At 40.2% G+C, this 26,618-nt stretch overlaps 2 protein-coding genes across 2 annotated transcripts; one reads left to right on the top strand and one right to left on the bottom strand.

Moving 5' to 3' along the window:
- Positions 1-400: 400 nt before the first annotated feature.
- On the top strand, positions 401-8,967 carry LOC133993256 (INO80 complex subunit D-like). The gene is made up of 10 exons (XM_062432152.1): positions 401-618; positions 2,201-2,447; positions 2,551-3,317; positions 3,445-3,556; positions 3,643-3,867; positions 4,191-4,300; positions 4,517-4,650; positions 4,762-4,982; positions 5,159-5,316; positions 5,428-8,967. The coding sequence occupies exons 2-10, from the start codon at positions 2,230-2,232 to the stop codon at positions 6,456-6,458; spliced, it is 2,976 nt and encodes a 991-aa protein (XP_062288136.1). The 5' UTR covers positions 401-618; positions 2,201-2,229; the 3' UTR covers positions 6,459-8,967.
- Positions 8,968-12,419: 3,452 nt separating this feature from the next.
- Positions 12,420-25,659, bottom strand: LOC133993257 (serine/threonine-protein kinase 24-like). Its single transcript, XM_062432153.1, has 11 exons — positions 25,201-25,659; positions 21,269-21,499; positions 17,501-17,557; positions 17,259-17,367; positions 16,451-16,608; positions 14,868-15,053; positions 14,625-14,770; positions 14,378-14,510; positions 14,194-14,262; positions 13,901-14,037; positions 12,420-13,391 (listed from the first exon to the last, which is right to left on the bottom strand). Exons 1-11 carry the CDS (start codon positions 25,240-25,242, stop codon positions 13,358-13,360), a joined length of 1,302 nt encoding a protein of 433 aa, XP_062288137.1. The 5' UTR covers positions 25,243-25,659; the 3' UTR covers positions 12,420-13,357.
- Between the last annotated feature and the right edge of the window lie 959 nt (positions 25,660-26,618).

Raw genomic sequence — 26,618 nt, 5'->3', positions numbered from 1 at the left:
GGATCTGTTTTGTTATCGATCCCACTTGTTCAGTCTCGATCCGGTATCTGATTGGAAAGTAGTCCATCATCAGTGAGCAGTGCGGCAGCAGGGCTGATAAGTCATTCATACGGAGGATGAGAGCCGTGGTCCAGGTGGATTTTACACTCAAACACTTTTCCTCTCTGTCAACATGTCTAACCGAATTATTTGTAAATGTGGAAAAATGGAAACGACACTGTCTCTTCACATTGAACTACAATGTGTTTCACAAAGAGGTTGACACAACACTTGAAACACTGTAGGGGATTTTTTAACAAAGTTGAATTTCCAATATGGTAGGAGAGGTTGTTGTTGTTGAACGGGTTGTTGTCATGTCCCCGCAGTGCCTGTAGTGGTGCTGTGAGGAGTCTGCTGTGGATCCAACAAAAATCCTGAGCAAGCCTACCTTCAGCTTATAATTTGCTCTGGATAGCCTTTATTTATATGCATCCCTAATTCAAGATATACCGAACTCGATGAAGATCACTATTGCTACTCTATCTCGAATATCGATGCACAAATAGCCTAGCTGATTGTAATAGACATTTCGGCCGTCTATCTGGAGCGAATACCTTACACAGCCCATACCAATTCAAGGTAAGCGAGATCGTACACAGCCTCGACCTCGATTTCTGAGCGTGCCGCTTCTTATGGGCTTCAATCGGGCAGGTGGCCACTACTTGAGGCCGCCGGCTAACGAGGCTAAAAGGCCTCTTTATTAATTCTCGTTTATTTGATAACTTGTGATGTGAGCAAATGACCCAGTGTCTTAAGCAGGTGTGGAGAGTTAAACTATATTGTTAGTTTTAAGTTTTGTGCCTGCCTAATGTCACATTATGTAACGATATCGGCTATAATTTATATCGATTATTACGGAGGCCTTCGGGTACAGGCCCTAAGCCTCGTATGTAGACCCTTTGTTTGAAAGTATTTAGCCATAAATGTATCATGTTTACATACTGTAAAATTCCACGACTCGGGCCGATCAATTATGCTTTAAGTGTTTTAATTGCGTACACATTTTTCTAAATGATCCTAAAGTGAAAATAGACCTTTTATAGTGTTGCCATTTGCTGATGTTTCCGTTTCCTGGTTAGCTACCGCCTACTAATTTGTGTTTTTAGCTTCGATAGCTTGTTAGCTAACTAGCAATTGTGGGTTTTCATGGGTGATCAGTGTTTATAAAAAATTTATTTCTGCCTCAGGATGGGTAAAGTTGTATCTTATGATTTAGGACACGAGTGTATATTACACTTAGATACGTTTATAATCTGTCAGTATAAAGTTTCACATCTGTCCATCGGCTCCAGGCTAATGCTGGAAGGCTAACGTTAGTCACCGTTTGCTGTCTGTCCGGTTCTCCTTCTCTAAACAGCCTAAAGTTGATATTATTCACCCAGTTTGTTGTAAACGACACCTGGCCGACCCCTCCTTGTGTGTTCAACTTATAATGTAGGTGTAGCGTAGCTCTCTGGAAACTTGGTGTAATAAACCCAGAGTGAAAGTAAATTATAGCAAGAGAGCTGCTTCTATAGGTGGGTATTGTGATATACTTGTAGCACCCTTATGATTAATGAGCAGGGTTACATTGTAACAATAATAAAACACTATAAATGTTTCCTGTTTCGAGTTGAGTGTTCAGCTCGCCCTGTAATGATGACAAAGTTACACTCGAGCAAGTCTTTGAAGCTTTACTTTTTCCGTGTACAAGCAGACCAATGTCTTGCAATATGCAGAGCCTTACTACTGTCAGCTGTAAGGATAGCTGAATGGACTGTTGAATGAAATTACATACCCACTGTTCAACACCTGTCTCTCAATGAGTGATTTGGAGACAGAAAATTAAAGGGTGTGGATGCATCTAGCTTGTCTGGACTGCAAACCTCTCAATTAAGTATTTAAAATCTAGCCACAGTACAATGTTCAATATGCACAATATAGACTTGTATAGTAGTTCAATAGACAGTCAAGTTATTTTTTGAAATGATAGAAGTATTGAAGCAGCAATTCATGTTGTAGACTAAAGATAACATTCTGAATATGCAAACTCACTGAATATCTACAATAGCGAAGGACTGAATAAACAGTCACCTGTTGTTAAAGCCCATGTATCGTTACCTCCTAAGTATGAAGTGTTAGTGATGTAATTCTTGGTTTTTCCCTGACTTTATCCCATCAGCTGATGTTGTCAAGGACAAGAGTCACGTGATGTATGAAGGCAAACACATACACTTCTCAGAGGTGGACAATAAGCCGTTGTGCTCATACAGCCCAAAGCTCTGCAAGCAGCGCAGACTAAATGGCTACGCTTTCTGTATCCGGCACGTTCTGGAGGATAAGACAGCCCCCTTCAAGCAATGTGAATATGTGGCCAAGTATAATAGCCAGCGATGTACCAACCCCATCCCAAAGTCTGAGGACCGCAGGTGTGTATGTTTGTGCACATATGGCAGATTTTAATATTATGTACAGAAAAGATATCAATCATATGTGTGCGTAGTATGTTGAGGATGTGCTCCTGTTTTCCAGATACTGCAACAGTCACCTGCAGGTTCTTGGCTTTATCCCCAAGAAAGAGCGGAAAAAGAAACATGATGCTTTGGAGGATATGCGCTCGCGGGCTCACCTGGAGTCAGTGGCTCTCAATATAACTGTGCCATCTTTAGCTTTGAAAGCTTCCAATGGTCTAGATGAACTTCCCCCATCTCCCCCATGTACACGCCTGTTACCCCTTCCTGATGGGGAACTCCTGGACCCTTTTGCCTTTTATGAGGACGACACAGACGGGGAGGAGGTTGGCACTCCTCGGAAGAGCAACGCCATCAAGAAGAAATTACAGAGTCGGCTGGTGCTTAACCAGAAACTCTGCCATGACACGGACCTCTTCCAGCCACCTCCTGAGCACTTTAACCCCTCCCCTGCCCCCCGTGTCCACCCCTCGTCGCCGCTCAACAGTCATCTCCCACGGCAGCAGTCAGGTCTTCTCCAGCCGCCCCAGCACTCCAGTGGGACTTCCTTCATCTTCCCAGGACAGCAGCAGGGTTTATTATGCAATCCACCACCACCTCAGACAGTCAACTTTCTGCCTCCAGGGGCGCTTGCTAATGCAGCACCCAGTCCAGTGCAACCCTCTGGGCCATCACTCAGCAGGAAAATGCCTTTCACTGCTACACACTTGGTAGTCATGCGTCCCGCTGCCTTTTCACCTTCTGCCAGCTGCCTGGCCAGGTTGCAACATCTGGTGCAGCTCTGTGCCAAGAGACACCGGGAGCATGGAGATCTCTTTCCTCATCTAGGTATCTCATTTTAATGTTTTCAAACTCTTTGAAATTCTTAACTTTGTTAAATATTCTGGATATACAGTAACTACTAAGATATAAGCCTGCTTAGATAGATGAGGTGTTCTAACAAGTTCTCTTGCAGGATTGGACTGGTCAGAGGACAGTGCTGATGATGATGAGGAGGAGGAGGAGGAGGAGGAGGACGACACAGATAGATTTGTACCCTGTCAGAACTCTTGGAGACCACAGAACGGGTGCGTGTTTTATACATAACCTTACAGAGTAAACTTTACCTGTCATTTCATCATCACGATCGTTCATCGATTTGTTTCCTGAATAGGTTGGAAGAAGATGGCGATTCCTCTCGGAGAACGCGGCTACTTAGGCTTTGCTCGTACCTCCAGGAGAAGTACAAGCACATGTGCAGGCAGGAGAGGGCAAGTATCCGCCAGAAGAGATATCGCTATGCCTTCCGCAAAGCCTTGCTGCACGCGGCCAGTAAAAACCCTGATTGCGCGGGCCAGCTGATCCAGGAGTTGCGAGGTTCCTCTCGAAGCTCTTCAAGGTATTTTCACAGCTGTCACGCACTGATATGAAAGCAATGTGCCAATAGTTGCCAGCTTGATTAAAACAGTGACATATCTGCCATCACACCCCTTGCATTAATAATGGAAGGTTAATATTCAGTCTTGATGTGATTCAAAATAACACATGGTTACAATCAATGTTACTGAATTATGACTGACTGCGTTTATGACTGACTTGTTGATATTATTTTCATGCAGTGTTCATCTTCTTATTTGAAATGTACAAAACATCACACAAGTGGCGTTGCGCAAGAGTGTCGTAGTTGTTTTCACTCAGTGCTGGATCTGAATGTCTCTACAGTGTGGCTCCAGCAAAGCAGCAGAACACAGATACAGGGACCTGCACAGGCAGCACAAAGGGCCAGGCCTGCAACAACAGAGCTCTGCCCTTCACTCAGCACTGTTTTCAGCGTATCCTTTGCACAGTTCCAAGGATTGTACCGCTGGTCGCAACAAGTGTGGCACATTAGCTGGGATTCTGTTATCCACTGTGTGGTGTAGTAACATATGGTTTTGCTGCAAATATTTTTAAAAACCACTTGTGTGAGGTATGCCCTCATGATCAGTATCATGATCCCACACCCTCTATCGAGCATATTGTGTTATTACCTTTACTGTTGACTATAGACATTCTGTTGAATCGTTCCCAGCAGCTCTTTGCTAGTTGCACAGCCAAATTTGCGGATGGTCAGCAGTGCTCCATCCCTGTGTTTGACATCACGCACCAGACACCACTCTGTGAAGAACATGCCAAAAAGATGGTGAGTTCAATGTTTAATGCTCTCTTTATTGATTGATCATTCTGTTTGATGTCACGCGGGATTACCTCATGGTGACTCAAGACTCAAAGCTCTCCCATACATTCCACACAGGATAACTTCCTGCGTGGGGACGGTAACCGACGGGTGCAGCACCAGCAGCAGCAGCGTAAGCCACGTAAAAAGACCAAACCACCGGCGCTCACCAAAAAACACAAGAAGAAGAGGAGGAGAGGGCCCTGGAGGCCTCAGAAACCCATCCCTCCAGCATTGCCACAGGGGAACCTGGGAATGCCTTCTACAAGCCTAGCAATGCCCTCACAGGCCAGCATCAGGTCTGCTACACCCCCTGTCTCTGTCGAGCCTTTACGCTGTCGAGTTAAAAAATTTAGTGTGTGAGGATCCAGTGTCTCACTCAGAGGCTCCCATGTCACATGTCCTTCATATGTAACACACAAAAGCAGCTTGTTGCATTTCTTCTCTAAGCTCTCTCATCTCATCTTTGTGGCAGGAGCCCTTCAACTCCAGACCTGAGTACAGAGGAGCTTCCTGATGATATCACCAATGAAATGGCAGACATTCCAAATGACCTAGAGCTAAACCAGGAGGATTTCTCTGACGTATTACCCAGACTACCTGATGACTTGCAGGACTTTGACTTGTTTGAAGGTTGTCTTACAGCGCAGCATTCTTGTGCACTGTTATACATTTCATGTGCACACCAAAAGTATTCCAGGTCTGTGGTTTTAGTAATGATGAATATTGTGTGTTTGTCTGCAGGTAAGAATGGGGAGCTACTACCCACCACGGAGGAGGCTGAGGAGCTGGTGCGTGCACTGCAGGCTATGGGGTCCTACCCAGACTCTTTGGTGTGCCTGACCTCCATGGGAGACCTGGCCCCTTCAGAAGGAGTGGACCACCGAGCCATGTCTGTGTTCCCTGGTCCAGTCCAGCCAGGGGGCATGGGGGATCTGCTCAACAGCCGCATCCCAACAGAGAACTTCACCAGCCTCGAGCTGGAGGACAATCTACTGCAGTCCACAGGCGGTCACTTTCCTCCCTCGCCACCATCTCAGCCTGCTAACCCGCCCCCAACATCGGGCTCCAACCTGACCTCATCTTCTTCTACAGTAGCCCCCTCCACCACCTCCCTGCTCACTCAGACCTCCCTGACAGAGCGAACGTTTTCCCGGACGCACACATCCCACGTCCTGGCCAAGTCAGACGCACCCACATCATCTCCCCAAGGCAGCCACTACAGCAGTGAGCATGTGCCATCCCCATACAGTGACCAAATAACTTCGCCCCATGCCAGCTCCTTCCAGACAGACACCCCTCTGCTGCTGGAAGTCCCTCTTAGCGGGGTACCAGGACCCCCACGCTCGTCATGGAACAATATGCCTCTCCCCATCACTGACCCCACACAGTTTGGCAATCTCATCGGATCAGAAAGTCATCTCATATCCACTTCCCTGTCCACTCCCCCCGCCACCACCCACTCTGTGACGCTGCAGCCTATGGCTGCTCTCTCAGCGATGCCTCAGAGTGGCTTGACAGGCTTAACGTCACCCCCTGCCCCCTCGTCCTCGCTCCCATCCTCTTCACATGATCTCCTGACCTCCACGCAGCCCAAGCAACAGCTCCCTCAGTTCAGCGCGGCCTTTGGCCATCAATTGGCCTCCCACAGTGGCATCCCGAAAGACGTGCAGCCCAGCCACAGCTCCACAGCACCCCCCGCTGGCTTTTCCATAGTTAGTGCCACCGCTGCAAGTGCCAACAGCGCCACACCACCCTTCACGCAAAGTAAATAAGAGCAGGCAGCCTGCAGCAGCTGCATGATGGTCTGTGGACTCACAGTCACTTACAATCCACTCCACTGGCTTCAGATTGACTACCCTTCTTCATCTGCTACATATGTGCAATGTGGTAATCGTGCACTATTTGATAATCAATTTGCACAACCTCAGATTTTCCTCAATATTTTCTATTGTCGTTCTTTTATTCTGTAACCAGATGGTCTCTGGAATTCTAAGTCAGTGTGAGTCCACTAGTTTGATGCCTTGTGGTTTCGTCAGTTGGGGGTTACAGTCACAGACAGACTTTGTGATGAAATAAACGGGTGAAAATTGGCAGAAGGACCTTTTTAGCAGAGATTAGCTGTGTCAGCACGCTCAGAATATATTGACGTAGAATCCTCAAATCAGTGGTCGGTTTCGTTTGCTTTGCAAGTTCAGTCCTGTCTATAAATGATCAAGTGTACCCTGCCTTGCTCAGATGGCCATTGCATTTTTACTTTTTATCTGTTTCATACACTGCTTCTGTCAACCCTCTGAAAAACAAGAGTGCAGATCGTGATATATGTGACCCATTATGTTTCAAGCTATTTAACCGTTATCATGATATAGAATCTTAATGAGTCAGATTTCACAGTCATATGAATTTACCAAAATACTTTTAAACTGTCGTTTTTATATTGTGTATACTGTATATGTGCTCATTTATTGGTTTGCTCAGACGTTAAAATCTCTGACCTCACCATTGGTTGCGGGACTGAGTGGCCCAGTAGACACTTGAAGGTAAATATAGTTTCTTAAAGCAATAAACACATTAACATGAATTTAGCATTGTAAGGTATTTTATTGGTCTCATTACATGTAGCTTCACTTGGTGAATCCAGTCTGACGTGGATCAGGAATATATTTTGGTCTCTATAATAATTTCACTTTGAACTATAGAGACCAGTGATCAGGTCAGTCCAACCTCTACGCTCCGGTCACACTGAGTTGATTTCTAAGGCTAATAGATGAGCTTCAGTGTTGAAGGATGATGAAGGTGTAATCCAGGGACTTTTAAGTGTCTACTCTCAAAGGTGCTCTCTAGTCCGCGTATACGAATAGTCTTGCATGTCACATAAAAGGCTAACTCAGTTTCGGGACTCCACTTCTTAGTCAATTTGTATTGAAGATTCATATTTTACTCACCAGACAGGTGTAACATGATGGTATAGATTGGTGTGCTGTGCACATGTGAGGTATAGCACTCTATACTCTCTTTTATTCTACAACTGCATAATAAAATAATTTTAAGGTAAATGATGCAAACCTGGGGTCTGATCTTAATTGTAAGGCCACCTGAGATACAGCAGTACAACCATGGCTTTTGATAGATATTATATTAGACATATGACAGCTTGTCAGACATTGTTGAGTATTAGGTATATAGAGTAGCAATCTCTATCTTGGGGTTTGTTGGTGAATTATTGAGTAGTATTCAGTGGGACCTGTGTCTTGTAGAACAAGTCTGTTGTTTTTAATGGCTATCAAAATGGTTGTACGTTCTTTTGGAAGCTGTGTATGTTGTCATTTTGTATTTAATATTCTGACGGAGAATATTTTTGATAGCTATTAAATACCTGCTAAAAGTCTGAGATTGCATGGGGCAGCAACCTTTTGTGTGAGAGCATATTAATATTGGATTATGGTCAAAGGCTTGATTGTTGGTGGTATAAAACATAGGAATATATGCATTACCATTTCATTTCCTGGAGGAAAACAGATCAATGGATGTTGTATTTCAACACACATTTGCACAGAATTGAGTGGATGAGGCCGATGGTGGTCCACAAGTCCCGTGTCTGTCTTGCCTTTTAAAAAAATGTTTTAATTTTTTTGCTTGGACGCTCATTGAATGAACAGCGGCCATCATTACCAGCTCTGATCCTGCACCAGACCCTCATTTCCAGCTGTGAGAAGGCCCAGTTCTGTCTCTCCCTTCCAAAGAGAAAACACATTATTGCGTGTAAAACCCGTAGCTCCACCTGAGACAACTGGGCTTCTCAGCGACTGCAGCATTATCACTTCAAGTCATGAAGGGTGCCCCCTAAAATAAAAAAAATTAAAAAAATCTGGTTGGTTGATGAAATTGTTTGAAATAAGCAAGGCAATACTGCTGTACCCACATAGCATGAGATTAGTTGCACCAGTTTACTCTCCTGACAACCAAGTAGAACAAAATGAACAGGGCTCGTAGGCACATGTAACTGCTTGAATTCAGAGATGGCTGACAAATTCCTATATTCATTGAATGTACTGTATTACTGTTTTTAAAGATAGGATGAGCTAATCTAGTCACCTTTTGTTATTGGTCTTGTTTAATTTGTCTAAGGTATTTTTTGTATACAAAGGTTTACATTTTTATGTATATTTTTCTTGTGTACAAATTATGTAATATGTGTACAAACACTGTATGTAATATCTGTATATAGTGTGAGAAATTTGATCTTTTGTTTTTGGATGTATAAATAAATCTTGCTGTGAGGTATTTGCTGATACAGTCTTCTGGTTTTAATTTAATATTTTTATTATACCAGTTTCAATACATACAATTTATAATATTTTACTTTGAACATAATTTATCTCAATTTATGTGGCTTGGATTTTAGTCTAAAATTTCCATTACAATAAGTCCGTCCATCCATTTCCTTTACCGCAAGAGGGTCACAAGGGAGCTGGAGCCAATCTCAGCTGACATTGGCTGAGATGCAGGAAACACGCTGGAAAGGTCACCAGTCCCGTAGTAATAATAGTTCAGGCAACCATTTACAACTACAGGCAATTTAGTCACCAGTCAACCTAACCGGTATGTTTTTTTGGTCATTGGGAGGAAGCTGGAGTACCCAGAGAGCACAGGGCAAACTCAGCTGGAAGGTGGGTTTGAACCCAGAACCCTCTTACTGTGAGGTGACAGTGCTAACCACTGCACCACCATGCTGTCCTAAATACCAAAAACGTGGATTTTAAATTGATAAGAAATAATCTCACTACATTTACACTTAGTAGCTGTTCTGAGATGTTCGGTTGTATCATATGATCTTTCCCAGCAGATGGATTTCATTAAAAAAATAATTTTAGGGTTCACAAAATTAAAAAACTCAAGTGACTCAAATAAGATTAGCGACATAAACTTGCAGATGGATGAATAATCAAGCCTGAATGGATTTATTAGGACCTATCAGGTTACCCTCTGTTAATCATGTGATGAAAGAAGAAACTTCACAGGCGATTGGAGACCCTCGACACTTTAAATCTGCATTTTGAATGTTACTCCAAAAAAAAAAAACAACAAACGGAAAACATTAACATGAGGTCCATTTGGAGCTTTTGATAATATATTATCTTCATCGTCCAATTGGAAGTTTACCTTGTCAGTTTTTAAGCCACCGTGGATAAGAGGTCCATGAGGTGCAAAAAATATGGAAATGTGCATCTACAATTCTGTTACAAGTAGGCAACTCAAGCAGATGAAGACTATGTGATATGAGCGAAAGCCACAGAACTAGGCAACTCAAGCAGATGAAACCATGTGATATGAGCAAAAGCCACTGAACAGCTACTAAGCTGAACTTGTTTCTAAGGTGAAATTTAAGTTTGAACCCTTTATTTTGTAAAACTTGAAAGTACATAATTAAAAAAAAAAAATCAAATAGATGGTTTTACAAGTTTAAAAAGAATCAATGACATTTAAATTCCAGCATTAAAAGGTACCTTGTGAAGTTTTCTTGTACGTAAACAAAAGTTACATTTACATTGACTAATAATCCTTTAATTCTAATGTTCAATGCATTTCTTCCATCATAAAACATTTGCGAAGCCAATTCATAATGTTTGAAGTCCTGAACTAGCCTACAGACTTCTTCTCTGCTCTTGCTGGTGTATTACATCTATTTGCAGATCACTGGAACAGTGTGAAATCATGTACAGACGGAAAAACCAGGGACCTCACCAAACTGGGTCTATTGTTATATCTTTCAACAATATCTTTTCTCATCAGATGACTTCACCTCACCATTAAAGATTAATTGGTGTATTTTTAAAACCTGGTTAATGTGTACAGGTTTCCTTAAAGTACCACGACATGTACTTTCTGGAAGCATTGTGGGTTGAAAGAGGCACTCCTACTGTTGTAAATCACACATAAAAAAGGCATCACAAACAAGTCAATTTCAAATGACTTAAGATGACTTAGTGAAACAATGGCCAAAAAAAAATGTTGATAAATTTGTACTGGATTTTTATTTGTGATCCATAATCATTTGACAACTTCCAATAAAATCCAACAGCACTGTCCTGAATTTGCAAACATGTATACTGGACTATAAACTGCCAGCAATGTCACACAAAATGAAATGCACATTTTAAGTGATTGCTATCCAGTGTTGACTGATATTTTGAACACATCACAGACTCCCTCGATTACATAATACTGCTCTTTCGGGTTATAAAAAATAGTTCGATAGAATATATGCCTACTTGTGCTAAGAAATTACTCCTGGCGATCACACTGCTTTATTGCCATACAACACACGGGAGGGAAAAAAAGACAATAAAACTGGGGTAACTGCAACATAACATTGTAGCCTTGTTAAGTACCATTTTTTTTTTTTTTTTTAAACCAAAAGAAATATACAAAGTGCAACACATAAAAAGATGCCTAGTCATTAGACCATGTAAAAAGGTGCAAATTGTATTGAATTTGTCTCAGTTTGGGGTGGAGGGCTTACATGGCACATTGCACGTGAAAAGTCTCAATAGGAGCTGAGCAATTTCTAAAGAAGAGCAGAAGGAAAAAAAGGAAATTAGAAAATGGAAATAGTTGAAGTAGCATTCTGGTACCTTTTCTTGATATTATGCAGTAAGTAATTTTACTAACTCAACTGTGTATTTTACTACAATTAGTAAGCAGAGACAATAAAAATGTCATGTATCCGAAAGAGTGAGCAGGGAATGTTCTGTTTATTTGATACTGTGCGCCGTGTATTGCCCCATAGCAAAAAGAATATATCATCCGACCCCCATTGGTCTCTGAGAAAGGAATACAATGAGTTACTTTGATCGTGAACTCATGAATGTGGCAAGGAATGAAAGAAATAATTTTTGATCTTTTATCTCTTTAAAGTATTGCTGCATTTGCATTTTTAATGCCAGAGGGGTAATAAAATAAAATAAATCACAACAAAAACTTGGGAATTTTTAAAGCTGATACTATTCATCCCATTCATCACAAACACTCTAAGGCTGATTCAACTCTGGTCAGAACTCAACAATCCAGTCCTGTAGGAGTATGCTACAACGCATACTGCTCAGGCTGATACTGTTATACTATCATGCATGTTCCTTTTAAACTACAGTCAGAAGTAGTAGCGATGCCGCTGGTCTCTGAACGCCTCCTGGCTTCATGTTAATATGTACATCTGAGAGCAGTGTCTAGGTCTATATGCATTTACTGTTCAACTGCCTGCGTTTGAATCACACGAGTCCCAATGGAAAGATAACAACACAGCAAGACCAGCTGTGAGACCCAAGGTGGGCTTTTCTTTGTCCCAGATAGCACGGTTCCTACCTGCAAATACTGTAAGTCTCATGCTACTGTTTTATGGCTACTTTGTTTATAGTCAAAGGCATTTATACTTGAAGTGCAATTTAAAGCTGTAGGTACGCTGAGGAGATAGACAGTACCACTGCAGCTCCTAGGAAGACTAACAGAGTCTGCTGATTTTAGAAACTAGATGATGGTACTGCCCTGTTAATGGAATGAATGGACGAAAACCTCAGTTTATCTAACCAATCAATCACACACACACAGCAAAAAAAAAGAAAAAAGAAAAAAAAGAAAAAAGAATGAGGCAAGGTCCAACAAACCAACACGATTCAAGGCCTTGTGGAATCAGAGCGTCCAGTGTTTCTAACTGGTGGGGGGCTTGAGCGATCCAGCCATTTTGTTTTTGTTTTTTGGGTTTTTTTTTTTAACATTCTCCAACATTATGACAGCCACAGCATAAGAGTGTGAAACTAAAAGAGATTTAAGAAATATATAATAAATCAATAGTAAAACATGATAAGAGGGCAGCCATTTTCATTCACTGGATGACTACTTAAAAAGTTTTACAACTGGAGAAATCAAAGACCGATATACAAAAGAACAAGTACAAAGGCAAGGCAATCTCATTTATGGCCATTTTTGTCTCAAAATATTTACCTCACAACCATTATTTACAGTTTTGCATTTGGCCATTTGTACACAGTGGTTCCATTACAATTGCTCCATTTTTTTTTCATTAATCTGTAGAAATTAGCTTATTTACAAATCTGTACAACCACCCTATTGAGCTCTTTCCATCTCCCCGAGGACCCAATCCACTTAAAGCAGGATACCTGAGTTTTCAATAGAATGCTTCAACCCACTCGTCACTCTTCATCACACATTTCACAGGATATCACGCACAGCCGCACATACACGCGCACAATTAATTAAGCAAGGTACTTTCTCCAAAAGGATGGTGAGTGTAAACCTTTGTGATTATGCCACAAACTCGCCAAATAACAAAAAACAAAACAAAACTCCTTGCAGAAAGACCGCTAACTCCAACATCGAAATAAAAACAGTTGTGAAGGAGGTATTGAGAAGGGACATCTTACAGCAGGTAGCAGTCAGAGAGGCAGCTCAGTGACAGGCCGGCTGACTGTCCTGAATAGGACCCTCTGGTGGTGTGCGAGCATATTAACAGACATTAAGTAGGCCAGGATTTGCTTCAGGCAAAATGAGTGATGGGGACCTTCCAGGGAGACTTCATCCTGGCTGTGGAGGTCAGATGAAAAGATCTGACTGCTGCCACCAGGGTGGAAAATTAGAGCAGAGCTGGATGTCGCTCCTCTTAGTGAGTGGTGGCCGCCTGAGGCACAGAAAACCTGACAAACACAGCAGGAAAAAAAATGGTAAATGTTTACACTATGAAGAGGCCCCGGGTCGAGTCTTGAGTCAATCCAGTGACCCAAGATCAGTAATGATTCATCTTCTGGAAATCATCAATGTCTGTAATCCATGCAATGCTGTAAAGGTATTTCACTTTGGATCAGTGTAGGACTGACAGACCAACACTGTCATCTCTAGATGTTCTTACAGGCCCCAAAAAAATAAGCTCTCAAGTGACTAGGAAAACTTTCTATAAAACAGAGCATTTTTAGTTATGAGCTCATGCTGCAATTATACATGTAACCAATAAATTAATCACACTTTTGTATGATTGCTTCCTGTTATATTACAACGCCTCCCTAACTTGAAACCCATTAGTTTACACTTAAAATTGATCCCAACTGGCTGAAAATACGCCACATTTAGGAAGTAACTGTACAGTTTCACTGCACTGTTACACAATAAATACAATGCAGTGGTAAGTAGCAAAATGAACTTCCATTACCTCTGAAATCTCTGCACTAGTTCAGCCACCAGGGAGTCACAGATCCCCGGATGTGTCTCTTCTGCCAGGAAAATGGCCGCCCGCAGCTCCTCTGCAGCCTCTGGCTTGCCATTACTCGTCTCACCCTTGTCTTTCAACTGCAACAATGACACTGCTTTTTAGCCGACAGTTTGATGTGGTTTACCTGAATATTATATTTGTAGAGTGCTACTTATTTACAACACAGTTAGCTTCAAATCATTCATTTAGTGATGTGAGTGTTTCAATCTAGAGTAACACACAAATGTCATTACCTCAGAAAACACTGGAGAGAAGATTGTTGATAAGCTTTGTGACAAAGGCCTCTTTGGACTCTCTGGCTCCTGGAAAAAAATGCATGACTTTAAAAGGTGAAAGGGAGAACAGAGACATTTGACACAAAAGAGATGTTTGAATACTGATTTACACTTTCTCCTCCACAATGTTTTACAGTCCTACCTGTTTGGTTTCAAGCTCGGTGGGCTGCATGGCCCCATTCTGAAGTTTTTTCAGGTCCTTCTCCCTGATGGTGTTAAAGATCCAGTCATCGCTGCCGGAGTCATCGCCTCCAGATGCCTGACCCTGAGGCTCCCTGCAGTGACACAGGATTTCAGGAACATCACAGACGTACCCAGAGCTGCTTAATTTAGCATCAGAGTGTAAATCTGAAAAGGCCCCCTCCCCGAAGTGGGTGCAGACGACTTACTCATCAGATTCATCAGAGCTGGATTCATCCCGAGACCTCTCTGCTTTCCACCTCTTGTATCTGTCAATCAGCTCTGTCAGATAGGACGTCTTTTTGGCATGCCTTACAATCAACTTGTGTTTTAACAGCTCTTTGGCAGTTGGCCTCTGAGGAAAAACACACAGAACAAACTTAACAGTGAATATTAAAAGCATAGCTTCTTTTGTATGTGTACAGATATGAACAAGAGTCCTTTCAACTTACAAAACTAGGCTCCTTGTTTAAACAGGCTTCGATAAATTCTTTAAGTGGTTTGCTGTAGTTTCCTTCCAGTGTGGGTGGATTGTTCTTTGGGATGAGGAATAAAACCTTCATAGGATGGAGCTCTGAGTGAGGCGGCTCTCCTTTTGCCAGTTCTATTGCTGTTATTCCTAATGACCAGATGTCCGCCTATAAAACAAAGACATTGGAACAAAAAAGATCCTGTTATTATAAACAGCAACAATCTCACCAATTCACCACAAATGCACCCTTTGACAGAATACTGACACTGACACTGACATTTCAGTGGCTGACTGAAGCACCATGGGTGTATTTGAGGAAACTCTGCAAACTAAAGACTGTGACACACTGGTCGGGTTGACAAGCCACACTGACTCACATTGTGGGTAATCCAAAAATATGTATACGGTCATTTCTACTCTAGAAACCTTTAAAAGAGCTTAGAGCTAAAAACAAAACAAAAAACAAAACAAGCACACCACAGTCGACAGAGCCATAAAGACAAAGACAAAAAGGTAATGTGGGGACAATTTGGCACAAAACGTTCTTTTCAACCACCATTTTATTTGTAAATTCTAGTCATTTTGATGCAAATAGAAGAGACGGCATATTTTTGTTTTACCATGCAGGAAGTGTGACAACTGATGCAAGTTCAACCCTCACTGTGCACATATGAGACAGCTGTCACAGGTTTAAAACAGGCTGTCAAGTGTTCACACAGGCTGTGGTTTCATACACTTCACAGTTACACCAAAGAGTTACAGTCACGATACATGACGACAAAGTTAAGTCAAGTTGCAGTTTCACGTGGTCTCTCTCTCACATGTTTGCTCGCTCACCTGCTCACATGTGCACTTTCTGTTTGCTTTATTTCTCTTCTGCGAAAGGAAGTCGGTAAACTGATTTCCCACACATCAGCAATTACATCTCATGTCGAGACATCTGACACTGTCATTCTGAATCGGATAAGAAAAAAACTGCCAAAAACTCTGTCTGGTCTTTTTTCTCCTCCACCCGACAATTTGCTGCTGTAGTCACTGCTGACTAATAACAATAAAGTACAAAATCCGATAGAAAACCCCCCACTACTCCAGATGTTCAGTTCAGCTCAGCTAATGTGGTAAACCTATTTTATTCTTTTCACAAAGTGATCCAGCTGTCAGCCTCAAAGCTTCCTGCAGTGTGTTGCAACAGCACACATGCACAGTTGATGAGTCAGAAAATTAATAGGCAACTATTCTGATTATTTAATAATCATTTTTCAAGCAAAAATGCCAAATATTTGATGGTTCCAGCTTCTCAAATGTAATTATGTCAAATATGACAGTAATTTGTAAATGTATGTGTATCACTGTGGACTCGGAGAAATTGTGAATCCCCCCCCCTTTTTTTTAACACTTCACAGACTAAATGACTAAAAACATTTAATCAATTAATCAGAAAAATAATCGATAATGAAAAGAATTGTTTGTTAGTAATTTAATGTTGTCAATTAAGGCATTTTCTCACGAAAACTGTGCATTTCCTTGGGATTGTGTCTCATAATAAAATGTGATAACTCTGACCTTTGAATCATAGGCAGATTGCTTTATGACTTCAGGTGCCATCCAGAAAGGAGTACCGACAAATGTGTTTCTTTTTATCTGGGTGTCTGTCAACTGGCCCGCCACTCCAAAGTCTGCCAGCTTCACATCGCCTTGTTCTGCCATCAACACGTTGGCAGCTAAACAGACAAAGAAACAAAACAATGAGATGCACCATTTTTCCACTGTTAGAAAAGGATGCATTGTAAAACATTTAGTGTTTAAATAAACATTCAGCATTTAAACGAACCAAAAAATGCAAAGTCTTAACTGCAGTAACCATTTCTGAAATGGTATCTCTGTTTTGACCATGTAATCTATAAATCAGGTTTTTAAAAGCTTTTTAAGTGTGTTCATTTGCGTCACAAAGACCCAGGACAGGAAGAGTGGAAGGACAGAAGTGGAGGAGCACTCTGCTACGGAGACCAACAGCAGTATAAAGCTCTTGTTGCAACTCTCCTCACAGCAGCACATACCTGCTGCAGTTTGATCGCAGATACAGACACAACATACACTCAGTTGAGAAATGTGCCTAATTAATGTCATGTGCCTCGTGTTTAGATTTGATTACAGACATTACACTGACAGGACATGTGCGACTGTGGCTTAAATGATTCCATATCCTGGGACGTGTTTAATTTACCGTTTTAAAAAACATTTTCCGCCACAGCTGGTGAACATGGGTGCACATTAAAGTCTCACTTTGGCATTACAAACCAGAACATGTTGTAAAAATTACCATTTACAAGCCTGTTGTTAAAACAAAGTTCAAGGCGTGTACCCGAGTTACCTTTGATATCTCTGTGGATTTTATTTTCTGAGTGCAGATACTCGAGCCCCTTCAGGATTTCTCTCAGAATGGTTGCAATCTGTGTTTCATCGAGGGCGCCTGGTTCCAGCTAGACAAAAAGAGCTCAAATGACTCAACTTTAACAGCACAGATTTTACAAAGCATATTCAGATTACAAAAACTGTCACAATGTCTTGCAAATCAATCATCTTTAAATTGGTTATTGACTTAAACAGACTTACCAGATCAAGGGCCGATCCTCCACCCAAATATTCCATAATAATCCATAATTTTGTACCCTGGAAAATAAAGCATTTCAAGTCTTGGTGGTGTTCAAAGTCATTACACACAGGAAAAAAGTTTATATTCAGTTGGTTCACTGTCATAAAAAAGGAGTCAGACATTTTATGGTAATTTTACCCCCACCAAGTAATCAGTTCTCATTCACTTCAATTGTGTAGGAGAGCCTTCAAAAGCTGCATAAGGTTAAGATCATGACAAAATGTTTTCATTTTTAATCTAACTTTTAAAAAATATCTTTCTGACCATAAAAATGATTTTATTATGGTGGCAACTTGATATAATATTCGTTCTACCGTAAACAGTTGAAACTGAGTAATTTAGGCAGATGAGACACACACAAACATGACAGGAGTGAGTTTATAATTGATCTGCTGACTGACATAATTATCTGCTTATTGACTCCTGTTGTTCAGTCTTAAGTATTCCAGGGTTTCTCATACATTCATTTTTTTCAAATCAAATCAAACTTTATTGTCACTAAGTTGCACATTACAGCTGAAGTGTGCACAGAGGGAGACAGCGTTTCTCTCTTGGGGTCCTGTCCAAAAAATGCAGATATTCATCACACATTTATCACATATCGCAATCACACGTTATCACAATCAAACCCCCCCCCCCTCGCGCACACACATACACACATCCCTAAGACATTAGGCAGGGGTGTATAATAAATAAGTGTAACAAAATAAATGGCATTAATAAATAATGGGTGAGAGTAATATAAAATAAAGTAGTCAGCAATATAAAATGGTCAGCAGTTTAAGAACTTAAAAGCTTGTGGAAGGAAGCTGTTTGTGGCGGCCCGCCTCAATTAAACTTTGCTCCCCACAAATTGATGTTCTATTTTATGCTATTTCCCAAACTGACGTGGACGTACCTGCCCTCACCCCCCGCCCCCGCACAAAAAGCCTCCACTCAGCTTTCACGTCACGCCATCTACACATAAATACTTAAACAACGATTGTGCGTGTAGATCACTTTGTAAAGCGTCGACCAATGACTGTAAAAACAAGGGTTCATGGTGCATTCAAGTGCACATCGTAAACTCAGAAATCTCTCATCAAATGGCTACAAAGGTTGTTTAAAATGAGAAAAATGTGTATTTTGTGCATTTACCCCACCCCAGCTACTGCTACAAAATGTGGGTGGGTGTTTGGTGAAAAGCCAGTGTGACTCTGTGGGAAACACTGTAGTCTATTTATTTAATCATAACATTTACTAGAAGTCTGATTTTTTTTTTTCTAGCTGTTGAAGACTACACCTTAAAAATTAAAAATAAAGAATGTTTATACAGATCACATTATTAATAGACTTGAAAACCTGATAGCATGAATGTTAGTTTTTTCAAGTAGTGAATATTGTACTTGTGAAACACCAAAAATACATCTTAGATGTCTGATCCAGTTGTGCTTATAAGCCTTGGCTAGGACTTGCTTCCTGCACAAGTGTAACATTATTCAATGAATAAATAAAACAACTGAAAGGCTCCAGACTAATTTTAAATGCGTCATCTGAGTTTATGTGTTGCCATTTCCAGATGCACACAATCTACTTTAAATGTCAAACTTCACCTGGACAGTCACTGTTACTGCAGCTGCTGCCAGATGACGCCAATGAAAATCACACACACCCACCCAGCCTAACACCCACCTGTGGGCTCCATTTATACGGTGTAAGTAACCTCTCTCTGTTCTTACTTTTTGGATGACTTTAAATGTTGTTTTGCAAAGCGGGATACAACAAAAAAGCCAGCCTTTATAGCAAAAGTCAATCTATACTCATCAACTCTATACATATGGGTTTTTTAACACTGAAATTCATGCTTAAAAAATGACCAGATGGGTTTGTCTGTTTTTGGGAAATCAAATATTTGACAAATCAAGGTGCTTCATCACATCAATGCAAGAATCTTATGAATGCAAAACAGTCAACAACACCCTTAAACAAGAAGATGACTACAAACTAGGGCTGGGCGATATGGACAAAATCAAATATCAAGATATTTTAGACCAAATACCTCGATATGGATATTACAACAATATTGTAAAGATGACTGTCGATGCTTTCACAAAATACTTACACTATGAAATCTTTGATAAATAATCATCAGTAATGTGGATATAATGAAAAAGTGGGTAAAAAAATAAATAACAGAACAGCTAGAACAGTCTGGTAAGTTCAGAAAATTACACATTTTACTGTAATGCAGCATTTAAAACCAGGAAAAGACAACTCTGATGACATATCGCGATATTACCATATCCAAAATCTAAGACGATATCTTGTCTCATATCACAATATCGATATAATTTCAATATATTGCCCAGCCCTACTACAATCCAATAAACGGATCCTGGAACAGCTCATTAATTGTTATCCTCTCTCAGTTACCTTATATTCAACCTACAGCCGACCTACACCATTAAAGTGTTGTATGTTGTCTCAATATGCTATTAGGTAGTTCGTACGGCTCGTTTGTTTCCAGCAGCAGCAACAGCAGTTTTTTTGGGGGGAATAAATAAAACTATATCACCAAGAAAAACACTGACACACAAAATTCTGAACTAAACGCACTAAAAACAAATCCACAGACGTCGGACCACTTGGTGCCTGTGTGGACCAACAACTACCACTTTAAAGTTTTGTAACATGCACGTTTATATACAGGAAGGGGACACAAATACCGTGCCTACATTCTACACACAAAATAAGCCTTAATTCTCTCCTTCAGCCGGCAGCATAATTGAGCTAATGGACCACCACCTCTCTCCTTACTGCTGTTAAGCACCAGAGAAAATGCTGTTAGAGGCACTTTAAGCGCCATCACATGTAATGTGAAAATCTACCAGTTACAAAACATGGTCTGCAACTGAGTAATGTGATCTCTTGTTGTCAATACTGCTGTTACAAATGACCAAAATACCTGAGACTTTAATTTTCCATCCTACACCGGCTCATATTGTATATACAGAGCAGTCTTCATGCTGTGTTGTTTTCTCTGTTTAGCACAATGATTCCCAATAGATATTTTTTCTCTCAAATGTGCTGATGTGAGCAGATGTTATATAAATGGCAGTTATTTAATGCTATTAATTATATAAAAGTAGACATTGTTACAAGCCAACAATTTTAATACAGATCCTAATCTGTAACAAATATATACTAGATATCAGCAAAACCCCAATAAATAATTCTGTCGGTGTGTTTACTTTCCTCCAAAACACAAAGTGTAAAGTGTATGCACTTTTTTTCCTCCAAATTAGGTGAGCTACACCACAATATTTCCAATTACCCATTAAACTTGCAGAAGTAGGTCCACACATCTCTGGGAGTCACTTGTTTATCGCACTGAATGCGAAAATGAAACTGTGACCACAATCACACCAAGCTGACTTTCACCATTACTACTGTTTTGATGTGTTGATGTCCATATTCAAATATTTGTCTATGTCAGATTATTTAGATGTTACACTACAAAAACCACACAAGGTACATACTACTGCAGTGCTGCCAATTTCTGGTTGTTCTACAGAACACTGTGCCATATTACACAGGCAATACTTGTTCCATTGCCTGCATGCATTATTTATTGACCTACATTGCCTACACTTGCTCGCAGGAACACACTAACAGTGACGTACAGTATATATCATGTTGAGCATGGATAATTACAAAGTTCAACAAATTATATTCTTCCCAAAGCTTACCTTAAGATAGGATCCAAAATACTTGGTGATAAAGGGACTGTCACACTGGCTGAGAACTGTGATCTCCTGTTGAATGTCTTCGATGTCGTCCTCTGCTTCTTCCAGATCAATAATCTTAATGGCCACAACTTTCTGAGTCCGATTGTCGATGCCTTTAAAAACCTCACCGAAAGAGCCTTTCCCTATCCTCTCCAGCTTGGTGAAAAGCTCCTCGGGATTAGCTCGGAAATTCTGTGTGTCAGACAGATGGACGAAAGGAGAGAGAGAAACAGTTTGTATTTTAAGTCAAGAGAAACCACAAGACAGAGCACAAATAAAAACCTCACATGTAACATAAATGCAGAGGAGGTAATAATTACAGGTATTTGGAACACTGTATACAATACATATATACAAGCTCGACATAGTATCACAAAGAAAAATTATAATAACTTCTACTAATTACATGACAGACTTTATATTGTTGTCATGATATTTGGCTCTTTACGGTAATAAACTGAGGAAAGGACTTTTAAATGTCGACTGCAGAGAAAACAAGGAGGTGTAGTCTAGGTGTAAAACCAAAACATATAAACATGTGGATGACATTTTAGAAATCTTCTAATCTGAAGCTCAGCATAGAGGTCTGCGTAAGAGTAGAGTAACTTTACGCCTGGCACCAACATTTATATTTTTTTCATCCGAGTCATAGCAATCTGGGAATTGTGAAGCTACTTCTCACCACCTTTAAAACACATCACGTGATGTTATGCTACTGGTTCAAATTGTTGGGAGGTTTACCTTCTGTAAGTCATCTTATCACAGACTAACTTTTAGTACATGTTTTGGTGAGTAGCAGTGCAGCGAGAGTAACACACCGAGGAAATTTGAAACTAAAAAGCTTACCCACTTCCTTTGGCTAACTCAGACCTCTGAGGTCTCATATTAGCCTCAGATGAACAATGTGTTGTATTAATGCATTACGACTGGAAAATATCTCCGCCTATCCCCTAAGTTTATTATCCCTTAACAGTCTGCTTTATATATTCATGTAGTTTCCTATGCAGTATATGTGGAGAGAATAATGTTTATAAAACTGTTGTGGAAAGAAAGTTGGGACAGCCTCTACTCACTCCAGCATAAACCAAATACATTAGTGCAAAAGTAGTTTTCACACTCACACTGTCAATGTGGATATTATCATAAAACAGCAAAAGCTTATTTGTTTGAGCCACTTCGTGGTTCACTCTCTCAGAACAATATATTAATAAACGTGTTTTTACTGAGCACCTGTCACCTGCATGACAGCTGGTATAACCAGCGTTCAGCGTGGGATCGTTTAACAAGAAAAACTGAGATATGATGGCTTTAATGAAGCTAATACTGCTGTGAAACAGATCATGAAGACTGACACATCCCTATTTTGCTCTATACAGCCCAGCTGCTGATGATAGATGTTATCCGTCTTCTCTTGTTTCTCTCAAATAATCTAAAAAACCCCAAACCGATAATTTAATTTAAATTTATTAAAGCAAAGACAGGAATTCAAAACCAACATTCATAGACAGCCACAGACCATATTAATTGTTGCACAAAACTTAATCTAATCCAAGAAATGCAGATTTTAACATTTAAATCATGAGATGGCACAAAACGGACACAATTGAGGCTTAATGACCTCCACCACAAAGGCTAAAGGGAAACGCAAGTACTACACCCCGACTTATTGACTGAACTAAATGGCTTATTTCCCCATGGAGCACCAGGAGGGAGAATAATGGTCTTCAAGTTGGCTGGTTCAATTTCCCTTTATGAACAGCAATCATTAGTCTAAACCTGTCTGAGAAGTGTTTGCTGCTCCAACATTTGCATTACAGAAGTGGCACCAAAGTTGCATTTTAATTAAAGCATTGCACACTGAATATTATAGAGTTAGTAGGATTTTTTTTTTTTAAAAAGGAACAACTTCTACTTTCTCAATACCTTAAATAAGAAATCCAATAATAAGTCCAATACTTAATTTACCAGGTAAGACGATGATCTGTTGGCTCATAAAGCGTATTGTATTGCTTTCGAGTCTCCCCAGAGAATAGTTTCCTGTAAACCTGCTAATGCATGGTGGTCAAATATATGGAGGGGGGGGAGATGAAGAAGCGGCTGCTCTTTGAAAAATTGTCTAAGAGGGGGCTGCGGCAGTTTGATAGCAATGGCACAAAGAGCGGCGCAGAACAAAGCAGAGTAGAAACAACACAACCAAAATACTATCATAACATTGGTGTGGTCAGTCATCCAGGTGAAAATCATAATGTGGAGTCTGACCTCTGTTAAAACAATGAGAAAAACAACAAGGGCACTGTGAGCACAGACTACACATGATGGGAATGTACTTGCCATATCCACAGTCAGCAGGTTTACTGCGACAACTAAAGCTGCCTGAACCTCCCCTCTAAAAGCATGTGTTTGATGCTCTCCCATCTGCACCACACAACTGTGTAGTCTAGTGTCATCCACACACCACGCCCTCAGGGTTGAAGGCTTCCTGCCAGTCCTCCAACTCCTAACACTCCTCTGCAAAATAGCCTGTGGGCTCGGGTTTGCGTTTCCTCTCCAGTTCTGTTATTTGCCTACGCGTATGCTAATCAAGTGCTCATCATTCAGCAGAAAGAACGGAATTGTGTGCAATCAATGGGATAATCATGTATCACCTCAGGAGGTTGTCATTCTTACATGCATTTTAGAGTGGCCTACTTCTTACATCTTCAACCAGTGCGTGCACTGACTGCCAGCTCAAGGGCTTGTTACACTTGAAAATATGAAAAATGATCCTGCAGGCTATGATGTAACTGACGACCGATACAAGTGTACAACACTACCAAACAGCTGTGATGTCAAAACTGGAGCTTATAAGTTGATCGACTGAAAATTGAATAATGACTATATTGATAATTTCAGTCATTTTAGAAACCAAAAGGCCACCGCTGCTCTACTCCCAGCCACTTAATTGTGAGAATTTGTCACAGTGTCGTTTGGAGAAAACAAGTGCTCACAATTAATTGATTATTCGATTAGTGGATTGACGGATTGACTATTTTCAGAATTCAGTAATTGTTAAACTCATTTATCATAAAATAAATTCCAAATATTCACTATCCCACTTCTAAAATCGGAGGACTGACTGCTTTTTGGAGTAAATGAACAATCTCAAGACTGGAAAAGTTGTTTTTTATAAATATCTGACATTTTATAGACCCACAGAATCACCAGATTAATCAATAATAAAAATAATTATTAATTGTACCTTGAGATATCACAACTTTTATACACCAGACAAAAAATCTATTGATCTAGAAAAGAACTGCCAAATTAACCAGTACTGAAAATAAGTGGGGGATAAAATGGACTGCCCTGTCAGATTAAAAATGTTATCACAAATTGAACAAAGATACAGATAGAGATTTTTTTTTAAATATACTGCATGAACAGCAGCTGTTCAGATCTCTGAAATGACAGCCTGTCAAAAGTCACTATTATAAATTATAATATTTCACCATGTGTGATCAGAAACTACGCTGTTTTCTTTAGACATAAGAGCTTGAGTATATTTTGGATTGTATAAAAGCTTACAATGAATGTAGTTCATCCAAGTAAAGATTTAAAGTAAAATAGTACAGCAGATTTGTGATCTGTCAGTCATTTAGTAACATTAGTTTAGAGAATTTAAGGACTAACAAGAAAACTGCTTGCTTACAGGTAACTTGCATCACATATTTGCACTTTAAGTATCTGTTCTGTGGATATTACACTGGAGATAAGTTACTTGCAGACAGCTTGTTAATCTTCCGAGTCAGAGAAGGAAACGTTTGATGAAATGTCGGGTGGCTCTGAAACACATGAACCTGCCTCTAAAACTTAGCCAATTTATAATAATGTATGTTTTGGTGTCTTTTTGTTACCTGAATCCCCGTCAGCCCGCTCTGAATAGGGGAGTGAGCCATGGCGTCAGGTCAGCACAGATGACGCCTTTCCTCGTCTTTTTCAGCTTTAGAGGTGTAGCTGCTTTAACGTTACCGATCTCCCGGTTTGGGCCGACTTGTTCCGTGCCGCAAACACGACACGGCTGGTTGTTAACAGGATATGTCTCTCTGATTACGTCGGCTTGTACTTGGGCTGCTTGCCTCCCTTCTTCCGCAGTTAGCTAACGTTAGCCGTGCTAGCTACTTTAGCATCTAGTTAGCAAACAGTTAACCTAGTTAAATATTTATATCTCAGCGGATTGATGTGTTCAGTCAGCCCGAGCTTGAAATATACCCCGACGATAAGACGAAGAGGTATGGTTTGAAACAGTGGCACACGGCCTATAAATGCACACTGTTATGCAGTTGTGTCGCTTGGTCTTTTCTTTCATCACTTTTCTCTGTCGCCCGGCGCCATCTTGCTTAATGTCATTTTCGTTTTCCGGAGGACCAATCACAAAGAGGAAGAACAGACCGCGCATGTGTCGTCATCAGTACGCAAACAGCGTCACAGAGGAGGAAATAAGTTTATTTTTGTTTATATTATATTATATTATATTATATTATATTTTATTATATTATATTATATTATATTATTGTTGTATTAAGAATTATTTACCGTGGGCACTGACTAACTTTATTATCCTTCATTGTTATTGTTTGCATGTTGTTTTTGTATATTATTTGATTATTGTATGGATTATTTGAATGTAAGTAATTGGAGCAAAGATCCTCATTGTGTCTAAAAATGATAAAGTTCTGTATCTGAAGCATATCCATAATGCTTTAGCAGACTCAGTCATAGGCGCTTGAGCAATGGAGCAATCATTTAGGGGGAGAAAAGTTATGGTTTTGCCACCCAATTAAATTGAACTCATTGCACAGTCCCTGCAATCAATCAATGAAACTTTATTAGTGTAGCACATTACATACCAAAATATACAATATACAACATACTTTGGTCACATCAGAATTAAGAATGAAGGAATTTTGAGGGCTCATTGTGGACAACATCATGATGGTGAAATTAGGAGGTGGGTTGCACAATGTCTGAAAAAGAGAAGAATTACAGTGATATTAGAAATACAGCATCAACAGTCTGATTGGCTATAAGAAAGCAGCAAGCGAGAACTTTGTCAGCTGTGGTCACATCAGAATTGAGAATGAAGGGATTTTGAAATTGTTGGACAGTGACAGAAATAGAACAGAAGGAAATAACAATGTTCCCTCATTGTATTGTTTTTTGTTTTTGTCTTTGTTTTATGGTGTGAATTTGGTTGTCGACTGCTGTTGCAAATCAAATTGCCCGTTGAGGGACAATAAAGACTTTCTAGTCTAATCTAATCATTGTATTTAAA

Source organism: Scomber scombrus, chromosome 13, assembly GCF_963691925.1.
Source record: "Scomber scombrus chromosome 13, fScoSco1.1, whole genome shotgun sequence".
NCBI classification, from domain to species: Eukaryota; Metazoa; Chordata; class Actinopteri; order Scombriformes; family Scombridae; genus Scomber; species Scomber scombrus.
Note: the sequence above shows the minus strand (reverse complement) of the source record. Positions and strands in the feature narration are given on the sequence as shown.

Excerpts from the sequence above, each read along its gene's own strand:
- LOC133993256 (XM_062432152.1), top strand. The coding sequence starts at position 2,230 with ATGTATGAAGGCAAACACATACACTTCTCAGAGGTGGACAATAAGCCG. Across the intron at positions 3,868-4,190 it reads TCCTCTCGAAGCTCTTCAAG|TGTGGCTCCAGCAAAGCAGC; the intron begins GTATTTTCACAG and ends ATGTCTCTACAG. Across the intron at positions 4,651-4,761 it reads AAGAACATGCCAAAAAGATG|GATAACTTCCTGCGTGGGGA; the intron begins GTGAGTTCAATG and ends CATTCCACACAG.
- LOC133993257 (XM_062432153.1), bottom strand. The coding sequence starts at position 25,242 with ATGGCTCACTCCCCTATTCAGAGCGGGCTGACGGGGATTCAG. Across the intron at positions 14,263-14,377 it reads CCGAGCTTGAAACCAAACAG|GAGCCAGAGAGTCCAAAGAG; the intron begins GTAGGACTGTAA and ends ATTTTTTTCCAG. Across the intron at positions 13,392-13,900 it reads CTAGTGCAGAGATTTCAGAG|GTTTTCTGTGCCTCAGGCGG; the intron begins GTAATGGAAGTT and ends TGTGTTTGTCAG.